General features: G+C 40.2%; 1 protein-coding gene across 4 annotated transcripts in view; it reads right to left on the reverse strand.

The window, feature by feature from the left end:
• Nucleotides 1-11782, reverse strand: part of LOC111866030 — a 56125-nt gene extending 44343 nt beyond the window's left edge. For 2 of the 4 annotated variants that reach the window (XM_023854523.2, XM_023854524.2), the window contains exon 1: nucleotides 5828-6045. In XM_023854523.2, coding sequence (XP_023710291.1) covers nucleotides 5828-5842 — 15 coding nt within the window. In that variant the 5' untranslated portion in view covers nucleotides 5843-6045. Of the gene's footprint in view, nucleotides 1-5827; nucleotides 6046-11281; nucleotides 11646-11672 lie in introns of those variants that run through there. The other 2 variants (XM_023854528.2, XM_023854526.2) reach the window with 2 other exon arrangements.
• Nucleotides 11783-12697: the final 915 nt, after the last annotated feature.

Below are 12697 nucleotides of genomic sequence, written 5' to 3' on the forward strand. Positions count from 1 at the left end.
TACCGCCACTTATTCGTCTTGGCGACAAGCCCCTTGAGACCCACGACCAATGTTCTCTGTTTTCAACTGAATATTTGCGGTCATAGTTCTTATGCAATATCCTCTCTGACGAAAGGACGGGTCTGTCGTTTACAATTGCTGCTGGTCCTCGCCAGCGCACTCAATCTCAGATCCGTGTCCNGCTTACAACTGAGCTAACTGAGAGTCACAGCCAGATTTACATCACTATTGGCGGTTTACCGCCACTTATTCGTCTTGGCGACAAGTCCCTTGAGACCCACGACCAATGTTCTCTGTTTTCAACTGAATATTTGCGGTCATAGTCCTTATGCAATATCCTCTCTGACGAAAGGACGGGTCTGTCGTTTACAATTGCTGCTGGTCCTCGCCAGCGCACAATCTCAGATCCGTGTCCAGCGGGACTCATAACATTTTACTATCTCAAATTCGAAACTCCCCAATCCGGAGGGTCAGGTCGCCGTATTTATATGCCTCAGGAACAGGGTGGCCCAGTTATACCCCCAGCCACTTGATTCACTTTTCGTTACTTCGACCCCGCCTCCACACAGGCTACCGAACTGATTGATATGCGTGTCTTGGTTATAACATCTCGGCTAGGACCAACAGAAATCACATCTCCTCTACTGCTGATCAAATCGTTTCCTTCGGAACGTCTTTTGTTTATGAGGGCGTTACCCAATAACGGCTCTGGTATATTTACTTATCTCGCGGCGCGGCCTAGTAATGAGTGTTGTTTCGTTGTTTGTTTTGAGGTCGTCACCCCCTAACAGTTCTACACGTTACAATGGCAATTATCTCATGTCGACACTACATTATTCCCAGTAAAATTAGTAATTTCTACCGCTTCTGTGGTCTAGTGGTCAGAGTTCCTGGCTAGAGATCCAGAGGTTCCGGGTTCGATTCCCGGCGCTATCAGATTTCTGAGAAGCAGTGGGTCAGGAACGGGTCCACTCAGCCTCGTGAGGATAACTGAGGACCTACGTCAAGGAAATAGCGCCTCCGGTCTATAAAACCGATTTTAACGGCCGTGGGGATCCATTGCGCTGACCACGTGACACCCTCTATCCGCTAAAGTTGGCACTAACTTCGTCGACAAGCGGCGGTCTCTCGGTCGGTATAGTTCGCTTGGGAACTACAGGCCACGGAATTTGTTTGTAAAGTAAGTAATTTCTTCTTTAATATGCTGCTATTCGAAACACACTAGGGAAGAAAGCTGAGTAGTTGTGTTTTGTCCCTGGGCCCTCGTCACGGCATACAGTTTGCCTATCCCTTTCGTCAGCTACTGGAACGCGAACGCTGTATAAAGTGCAATTACAATCCGATCAGAACAAAAATATAATACCTAGGAGATGATTTTATCAGTTTTCATTGTCACAATTTCTTTTAAATCGATCTACAAGCGTATTACAAATAAAACTGAATATTAAACTAAAGAAATAAACACGTGTATACTTTTAATTTTCTTTCTGCATCTTTGAAGCTGCCTTTGTGATAAAATGTTTGTTTCTGTATTTAATTAAAATATATGGGAAGTTGATATAGGCCTATCTTAATATATTATCAATAGTTGGTACGCAGGGAAATAATACCGAACGTTGTCGTTGAGTGATCCGCAGTCCTGCTTCATTTTTGAGAGGTACCAGTTCGAACTCGGCTCGTAGAAGCGGTGTCCTAGTGTCACGTGTTAGTGACCAGAAATCGAGTTTGGATTGCTAATTGGATTTACTGGACTCTCATGACGCGTAACTGCAGACAATTATAAGCGTTTCACGGATCTACGCACTCTACAAATCACCGTAATGTAGCACACATAAAGCCTTCTATGTCTCCACTAGGGGGCATGAGGTAGTTGGTTGAGGCACTATTCTACAAGCCGGAAGGTCGCGGGATCGAATTCCGATGAGGTCATTGGATTTTTTCAATCGACCTAATCCTTCCAGCCGCACTATGGCCTGGGGTCGACTCAGCCTCTAACAGAAATGAGTACCAGGAATATTCTTGGAATGTTCTTGGGGGTAAAGGGCGGCCGGCGCGTAAGGTTGACAACCTTACCGCCATCTATGAGCCGATTGTCTAGAAAAGTGGAGCCTCAACATCACAACCCTCTGGGCCTCCATTGCCTGTTACAGGGATACCTTTACTTTTTACTTTTATGTCTTCACTAGCCGTTGCTAGGTAATGTTTCCCAATATTGGAGATTTTTCTGATCTCGCGCTTACGTCGTTATCGGCTGACGACTCTCTCGCAAATCCTCACGGCCGCAACCAATTCATGAAGGCAAATAACTCTCGACTAACTATTAGTCAAAGTCAAAAACAGAGTTGCATTCGGACTGACGCCCATTTGGCCAGTCTGTCTTGGTGACAAGCCAAATCTGGGGCGCAAGACCAGATTTTTGTTAGTCAGTCAGTCGGATGGTCGGTCGGTTCAATTGCTGCTCCAGAGCCAGAGTCAGACTTACTTTACGACTGGCGTTTTACCACCAGTCAGTTAGTCTTAGGGCCAAGTTGAGGTTAACGGCCTAAGCTTTATTTTTTTGCAACTGAGCTCTTGCGATCTTAGCCCTTATATAACATCCTCTCTGACAAGATGGTGGGGTTGTCTCTTATGAACATCCATGGAAAACATCGTTCACAACAATCTTTTTCTATTGTTGCGCGCGCATCTGCTCCGGGAATACGTGTTCGTCGAGTTGTTATCTATATCTATCATAAAGTCACGCTAGTTTTCCTCCGCGATTTTACTTAGTACTCCATGAAATTCCTGGGATATTACCTCAAAGATGTCACGATGGCTTCTTTCCACATCTATCCCACTAAGTTATTCGCAGATCTGTGTATCATTAGATCTACTCGTATGCTGTTGAGAATGCGTTGTAAAACAAACGTAAACATTTTAACAGCCTGACGCTTGTTCGTGTTTCATACGAAGTAGTCTCGTTCAGGCATTCTAGATAAAATTCGACAACACTGATAAACGGCTTTCTGTAAACATTTTTCTGTCCCACAAACTTAGCGGAATGCTATAAATATAACCGATTACTAGTGTATATTTACATTTAAATGCCAGCTTTAAAATAATATGGCATGTCGGACATAATCTGAGACACGATTAGTATGAAAATATCTGTAATAGTCTCGTTCGTTGAGAAACTATCGGTACCATACACACGTCAAGTATGTAGCTCTCAGTTGCTTCTCGTTACTGCTAACGAGCTTCAGCGAAGGGAAATGTGTGGACAGACCTGGTCTCCAGCAATTATCCTGCAAATGGGCTACATAAAAGGTAAGAAAGGTAGTCCCTGTGCTTAACTAATTAAACACTACGCCATGAAGGCGTATGGGAGGAGTGGATATATAGATTCATATTTTCTTGACCTCGGCATTAGCTGGAGGTGAGTGGTCAGCTCCCTGCCGCTGTACCCCGGGGGAAAGAGCCCAGGTACCCATTGGATACGAGGCTGGGTGGGCCCCAAAGCCGGTCTGGACGATATGGAGAAGAGAAATTCTGACCCTACCGGGACCCGAACTCCAACCTCTCAGTCATCCAGCCCGTAGGCAGTCGCTATACCGACTGCGCTACCCCGGCTCAATAAAACATGTATATCATCATCATCAGTAATGATTTTTTTTTTGGTTTTTGGTGTCTCTCTTCGTCTGATGCCTACCCTTTGACCTGTCCAGCAAGGGAGGCCCTGCCAGTAGCTACGCTACCGCTGGTATAGCTCTCAGGGTCCTTGGCATACTCAAACCCCCTCACCACGATAAGGTGGAGACACCAATGAGGGAGCATGTATATAGCGCCCGTCAGAAATTCAACGAAAAATCTTAATTTATTATACAAATGTTATATTTTAGCGTCCTGTTGCACTGATTTATGTCCATGATTTATTCTAACCGTCTTACAGTGCATACATTTATTCACCTTACTCTTCTCTCTTGCACTTGTATTATTATACCAAATTCATTGTTGTTGTTAAACGCCAACACTAAGCTGTAAAGGTAAATTTGGCCCCAAGTTTTCTACACAATGCCATGAAAATGTATTCGGGAAAGAAGAAATAGATCCACGCATTCTCAGTCCCGCCACTACATGAAAGTGAGTGCTCAGCTTCACTCCACGGACGCTCTACCCAGGAAAAAGGGTCCAGGTATCCACTGGATAACAGATACACGGGCCTCAGAACTGGTCTGGATACTGTGCAGAAGAGAAAAACACTTTGTTCCCTGTTTGGAATTGAATACCAATTCCTCGGTTGCCCAGCCTGACAGCTTGACCGCAATACTACAGTTTACAGAGCGCCATAATGACATTGTGGGAGGAACACAATCTAAGGGTGTTTGAAAACGGGGTGTTGGGGAGAATATTTGGACCTAAGAAGGAGGATGTGACAGGAGATTGGAGAAAACTGCATAATGAGAAGCTTCACAACTTGTACTCTTCGCCAAGTATGATCAAGTCAAGGATAATGAGACGGGCAGGGAATGTAGCACGAATAGGAGAGAAGAGGAATATCAGAAATCCAGAAGGAAAGAGATCACTAGCAAGACCAAGACGTAGATGGGCGGATAATATTAAAATGGATCTTGGACAGATCTGATGGGGTTGTATAGACTGGATTGACCTGGCTCAGGATAGGAACCAGTGAAGCCAGCATTACTCGAATAGTTTGTTTCAAGGCGAAGTGACCGAGCAAGGTGATTCTAGCGGTAACGCATCTGACTTGAATTCGAGAGTGCCCAGCTAGATTCTAGGCTGGAACACCGATGTCCTCACGGTTTTGCGGTTTTCTTCAGTCCCTTCGGACGAATGTCGCGATAGCACCTTAAAATAAGCGACAATCATTTACTTCATCTTTCAGATTCTCCAAACATGATCATACATTCGTAATATTCCATAATAAATAACCGCTTCAGTTAATAGAAAGCTATGAAATAACCTATTATCTAGCCATCCACCATGAAGTAGCTGTCAAACAGACGATGCAACTACAAGGCATGTGTGGATCTGTAACAAAGTTAATAGCTTAAATGTGCAGCCACATCAGAAAATTCATACACGACTCGTCTAGGAAGAGCAGCAATGTTCTGGACAATATTCACCATCTGAGGAGCTTAGGCGATCAGAGGATCTAGATGCGTCCCTCTCAACCTTCCATACTTTCCATACTGAATTCAAACCAGTGTAAACTCGCTACTGTGCCATTCTCCCTTTAGGTAGTGCCCACAATTTCCACACAAGAGACTCCAGTGAAAGGCCTGATATGAAAATTAAGCTTTTATTTTGGGTGGAGGAAATGCTTCTACCAGAATTTAAATTTCAGTTTAGTTTTAAGCTGCAAGTGCCTCGACTTCAAATTCGTAAATCGCTCCACCAAACAAGCAGTCCTTCACAATAAGCAATCTGTGTTCAAATTTATATATCACTTAATGCAACATTATTCATTATTGTTATATTTTAGCGTCCTGTTGCACTGATTTAAGTCCATGATTTATTTAAACCGTCTTGCAGTGNTCATTATATTTAATTAATTTTCTATATTTATTGACAAGTTACATGAACCGGTCATTCTTTAGAAGCTAGTCTTTCAGCTGGTCAAGAATTTTCCATTTTCTATGGAACCGGATGGTCCATTACGAGTACAGTGATTCTGCCACTGCGCCCTACCCCAAATTATATGATTCCAGGACACACTCTCGCCAGCTTTTAAAGTTTCACTTTATTAGTTCATTGTTACAGTAGCCAGGCAGCTTATTATCACTTATGGATCCCATTTTGTTCAAATATAACGAAATCAACACATTACCTGTATTTCTAACATACTCCATACGTGATGATAAAGATGACAGACGTTATTTCTTAAGAACTGAAATTAAGTTCTCCATTTATAGCCAATCTGTACGTGATTGTATCGAGATTCTCTGCGTAGTAACACCATTTGCTTGTTACTAAGATCGACACCGACGCGATTTGTGCTTGTAGATGAATGTTGTATTGGTCTATCGGTTTTAGAAACTGAATACAAACTGCTGAACCGAGATAGCGGCGTATGTCATGTAGCTCTCCAGATAGAGCGATATTGTTAGCGCACGTGATGTGCGTACCAACCATCGGTCAGAGAACAGTTCAGTCTCTTTCGTCTATCATGCATATACTGTAGTTTCAAACACAGCGTCATCAGGGTAATGTACGGTAATTATTAGACATGTAATTGTGTCCAGTTTGTTACCAGCAAAGAGAGGAATGAGGAATGAGGAATGAGAAATGTTCGGTGATGTTTCTGATGACCAGGTAACCGTTTAAGAGATCTGGTCTTTTCAAACCATTTTGCGTCACACATATTTATTCTCATGTCACTTCATCATAAACAGCGTCTACTTAAAATCGCTTACACGTCTGTTGTCTTTAATTTAAATTTAAAACAATCTCTTCCTACTTATCTCAGTGTGAAAAATTGCTTAGCAATTAAAAATGTCTTATTTAGCCTATGTTAATATCATTAGTTATATAGTGTAATTACAGCACGTGATGATATTAAGAAATCAATATATATATGAAATAAAAATAAATACAAGTTACATCCTCCAGACCCCTTTCTTTAACATCATCATCATATCTACACCTGCTTCTCGTAAGTGATCTCTTCCCTTTAGCTTTTCCGACTAAATTCGTGCGCCTCTCTCATTTGCCCATGCGTAATACGTGGTCTGTTCAAAAGTTTCGGAACTTTTGAAATAGTGCACCAACTCGACGTCTTAGCAATGTCGGATAAGTTTTGTTGCCTAGTGGCGTGCTTCCTAATTATCATCCTTTCTGCCGCGCCATCCTGCTGTGATTAATCATCACCAAGGACCAGATTTTGATGACATGTCATCTTTTTTTCCTTGTATCCTATGCGATGCTCTTAAATATATAAATCTCGGATATGAGCTGCTGCTTACAGAAATGTAAATTTTATAGGTAATTTTTTGTATTTTTTTTACTTTTTAGGTTTAAGGTAATTTTTTGGTAAATTTTTGGACTTTTAACGGTATTTCTTGTCATTTTTGGCCATTTTAGGGAATTTTTCTGGCTTTTTTCGGTCATTTTTTAAATATTTTCAGGGCATCAAAATCCGGGCCCTACATATTAAATTTTTGGGTCATATTTTAGGTAATTTTTCTGGATTTTTTCGGTCATTTTTTAAATATTTTCAGGGCATCAAAATCCGGGCCCTACATATTAAATTTTTGGGTCATATTTTAGGTAATTTTTCTGGATTTTTTCGGTCATTTTTTAAATATTTTCAGGGCATCAAAATCCGGGCCCTGGTCATCACCTTAGAGGTATTTGTTCACGTGCGTGTAGAGTGTGTCTTGCGATATTCTAAATGGCTACTATTCATGAGCAGCGTATTAACATTAAAGTCTGCTTCAAATTAGGGAAAACGTTTATGGAGACTTATGAAATGCTGAAAAATATTTATGGTGATCAGTGCATCCATCAACGTCATGTGACGACGCTCATGTTGCGCAAGTCTGTGAAAACGTGCTTTCCAAACGCAGTTTGACAGTGCGGGAAAGAGCAGAAGAGTGCAACTTATCGATAGGATCATGTTATGGCGTTCTTACGACAAAAGCAGAAATTTATCGGGTAATTTCAAAGTTTGTTCAACGACTTCAGACACAGGATCAACGAGACATTTGCGTTGCCATCTGTCAGAAATTTTTGGCTCGCGCTAACGAAGAAAAAACTTTCTGAAAAGAATTATAACCGGCGATGAAACACGAGTTCATGGATACGATATGGAAATGAAAATGCAGTCTTCACATATGGTTGGGAAAAATTCGCCAAGACCGAAAAAGGCGCGGAGGGTCAGGTCGAACATGAAAGTCATGTTGACGGATTTTTTTTATATATCGATGATGTTGTGCATTATGCATTGTTACGTTAGGGGCAAACAGCGAATCGCTGGTAATATCTCGAAACGATGAGACGTCTGATAGAAAATTTCAGGAGATAAAAACCTTAGTAGTGGAGAAGCAACTCCTGGTTCCTCCGTCGTGACAATGCTCCAGCTCATGCCTCGCTACTGATTCGTGACTTCTTGGCCAACATGAATACAACTGTGCTTCCTCAGCCACCCTACTCACCTGACCTCGCTCCGGCAGACTTTTTCTTATTCCCCAAACTGAAATCCACTTTGAAAGGACGATTTCAGGCTATTCAAGAGTTTACGGAAAATTCGCAGACCGCGACCCAGGAATGTTTCCAGAAGTGGCAACGGTGTTGGGAGCGATACATCAATGCAGGAGGGGAGTACTTTGAAGACGATAAGGCTGACCCAGTCGCAGGCATCCAAAAAAAATAGTTCCGAAACTTTTTGAATAGACCACGTACATGCCTCGCCCATCTGATCCTCTTTAATTTGTTCGTCCTAACAATCCTTTGATGAAAAGAACAAAGTATTAAGTATGCAACGTTCCCCAGCCTCCTACCACTTCCTCCCTCTGCAGTCTAAAAATTTTCCTTGTCATTTTGTTCTCCATGTCCTTCGTTTAGTGCGTGAAACCAAGTTTCAAACCCATATAGAATAAGATGTAAACCTGTAATTTAGAGAAAATGTTATACTAATCTGTGACGTGAACACTGAGAGTTGGTTAGAAACACGATATTACTAAGGCTTACTGGTTACCGTTCGTTGCTATAACGTAGACTACAAATCCGAGCATATCAAATAGTAGAGCACACGAAGGGAAATGAAGGTTTTCGAAAAAGATATTAAAAAATGAATGGATAGTTCCTATTGTTAAGTTTTGCTTTTTAAGATTACTGTATTATTGGTATGTGACACCGTGTAGTTAGGTGGATAAGTACTAGCATTTTAGAGGAACCTTTTGCTTCCACCTTCAGATACTTTCAAAACGTTGATATGTATCTCTCAAAACATATGACGTTACTTCCAAGAAGACAGAACCTCAAATGTCACTTCTTGTCTTCCATTCACATATCAGATTACATTGCCAATGTTTGTAATTTTGTATTTTTGATTATCAAGCGATGTTCCCTCAAGAATGGTTTTGAAGAGCTGACCTCATCGTGGATCAAACATCTCATTTAGTATTATACAACATTATCACTGTATTGGATACCAGTTCGAATATTCACTACAAGATACACATAACCTTGAAAAACAGTAGCTTTAGGATTTGGGAGTCCTACCCTACGAATGTTTTTCTCGTTCCCAGTTTCCGTGGTCCTGTATAAGAGCAGATAGACAAATAGCATAATTCAGTGCTATTTATTTTCTTAACGTTACATACCGTAAAAGGACAGTCTTATCATGTTTTATGTCCTTATCATTTGTTCTTCCACATACACGTATGTTTATTCTTTCTTTGCCACAAATCTGTTTTAAGCATCTTTGAGAGTACGTCGTACCTTGAACGCGAAATCTTCTGAAGTAAAGGCTTGTCTATTCGGCGAGATCTTCGGCAGGGCGATTTTTGTTCCGTGTACATACTGAAAATATAATCTAGTAATTTTCTAATGATGACTTGAAGCACCCCCTCGTTGGTGTAACGGTCTGCATCACTACCCGTTGATGCAAACTCAAAGATATTTTAGATGCGGCACAGCAAAATGGCCATCTTTGGCCAGGATTTTCTTAAAATACAATGTACGAAAATAATAAAGTTGTTCTTTATTATGACAAGCTTATAAATACACAATCCCATCTACTAATTTCCTATTGTAACTGCCATGACGCCTCATAGTGGTCACTTTATGAATTAAAATACGCAACATCAATGAAAATATACATTACTAGATTTTAACTTGTCACGTAGGACTATAAAGATCATTGCTGTTCGGGATGTGACATCGTGTAGTGTGGTTGATCACTATCGATGTTTCGGAATAACATGCTACCTCCATCTACAAAGTGGAAAAGTTACTAATCCATACGGCATCACATCCGAGAAAACAGTAATCTTAAACTGTAAACACGTTACAATATATTAAATTTTGATGAGTAAACAACAAATCTGACGAGACAATTAGTCCTGATTCGTTTTTAGTCATAACATCAGATTCTCGAAAATTAGTTCAACGTTGTTAATAAGCGTGCATCACACTTGTTAATTTGAATTAACTGACAGGTAAGAAACACCTTAGAGATGTCCTACTGTACTATCGGAGGGAACACCTCGTAATTCTTAGTGCTCAAATGCATGTCGCCAATGTGGTGTCAAGAGAAGCAGATATGCTGGAGCAACAATGGAAGCGATGATATAGATGCTGCAGTTTTATCTGCTTGTAGATTTTCCGAAAAAATGTACGAATACAGCTTTTCTTAAATATTATACTGCGAAAAGTGATATACATAGGTATGTAAACACTCGAGCGAAAAAAATATATTGTTGGGTTCACTGGATCCTATTGTACGTCAACAAAGACCACAATTCCTGCACAAATGTCTATAGCAGTCAGATTTATTCTTGAAAGAGATAAACGCAATTAAGTTAAAACTGCAGCACCACTGATTTCGTTATACAGTACAAAGTAATGTAACCTCTTTGGAATAATTATTGGGTATATTTCTTGAGAAATATTAGACTTAAAAGAGAGTTGGAAGCAAAAGCCCAAATTTTATGCCGGATTTTACAAACCTCTATAATTGATCTAATATAAAGCCAGTAATGATATGAGTTTATATGATTTTCGACGCGCACGTGTTTTCTCCATGAAAGACAGCAAAAATTATTTATTAAAAATCCTTAAAAAATATTGTTTTGAATAAAATACGGCAGCCTCAGGACAATGTACACGTTGCAGTTAGCTTAATACATAATTCACGTAAAATAGTGTTCGAGGTCCGTCAGAAATTTGTGTAACAAAAGATATTGCATAACCGTTTATCGTACAAATCGGACCCTTGAGACAGTATCCTAAAATACTTTCTGCCTTCCTAATGTCTGCATTCTCGTGAACATTTGTCCTGCAATCATTGAGCTTGTTTCAAATTATTGACATGTTTTAACGTGATATGGTTATTTCCTTGAACTCTGATTCAAGCCATTTGCTCTTCAGACCCACTGTTACAATCGAATTGCTTGATATTACACAAATCAAACTCACACTACTGACATGTATTACAGTGTTCAAAACAAATACAAAGATGGGGGGGAGTGAAAATGTTACACTCCCCATCCCATTGCCTCCAGATTCACTATTGGCTATTAATTTTCATCACTGACGAGAAATTACAACACATTCTTACCTTTCTCTTTCCATCATGTTAACTTCTTTTTATATAATAACTAGGATGAGAAAACCGAAGCCAGGATTTCGTTTGTGAAAACGAGAAACTCAAATGTCGGTATTCCTTTACACCCAGGTAGCTGTGTTGAAGCCAAAGTTCATAACAAAGCTTTATTTATAACACAAAGATGATTCTCTCTCTCTCGCTCTCAAACGGTCACTGGGTGCACGTGCACTGGCATAACCCCGAGTAAAAATAGTAGCTTATTGGTTCATCTGATAGCTTAAGTAAATCTTGTCAAAACTCTTAAGAATCCGACAAGTGTCCACTAGCACTTATATTCATATTGCTTACTGACGTATTAGTGGTGTGCTAACATTTGAATTCTTTCAACAATTACTTTGCTTACATTGTCACGTCCTTCCTTTCGAGTCCACCCATATCAGAAACACGGTTCCCTTTTCGAAGATCATTCACCAGTTACGAGCGAGAAAAACGAAGTGCTGGTCCATGAACCTTTATCCTGAACCATCACTTCCATTTACGTGTGCGCATGTGCGCATTCTATGTGTATATTTAGTATATAAACTAGATAGAAGTCGCGCTGAGGAAACTTCCATCTGGCAGCAGTGCCATACACTTTTTACAATCTAGCACAGATGCTCAGCCTGTATGCCCCACTTCTGACCTTCTGTACTATTCTTCGATTCTTGAGTGCAGTCTGCTAACTCGTATTAGACAATGTTTTGTGGTTACATTCCAAAGCATAAAGACTAATTGGTGACAAATGTTGTTCCAGTCATTACACAGTTCGTGCTTTGTACTTGAGAAAGAATATTTTTTATCAATGATAATCTATTGTTTTATTAGAATTCCGTAGTTCCTTTATGGATGGAAGCAAATTCACGTGGTTTTCTCAACGCATCAGTTACTTCAGTATATTAATATTCCAGCCGGTGATACATACTGTGAGCTTCAGAATCGTTTAAAGTGACACTGATAACCAGGGCCCGGATTTTGATGACCTGAAAATATTTTAAGAATGGCCTATAAAATGACCGAAAAAAATCCAGAAAAATGGCCTAAAGGAGAAAGAGAAAGAACACTTCGCTTCCATATTATTCACATTTCAGAAAACATATGAAGAAAAATTTCCTAAAATGGCCAAAAATGACAAGAAATGCCCTTAAAAGCCCAAAAGTTTACCAAAAAATTACCCCCAAAATAAAAAAAAATGACAAATTTACATTTCTGTAACCAGTATCTCATATCCGAGATTTATATATGTAAGAGCATCGCATAGGATACAAGGAAAAAAAGATGACATGTCATCAAAATCCGGGCCCTGGTGATAACAAATACAGATCATATTTGACATCACTGCTCGTGAGAACTTCATCACATAGTATAAGTCGGAATCGGTGGGGGGGGGGG

Source organism: Cryptotermes secundus, unplaced genomic scaffold (assembly GCF_002891405.2).
Source record: "Cryptotermes secundus unplaced genomic scaffold, Csec_1.0 scaffold135, whole genome shotgun sequence".
Lineage (NCBI taxonomy): Eukaryota > Metazoa > Arthropoda > Insecta > Blattodea > Kalotermitidae > Cryptotermes > Cryptotermes secundus.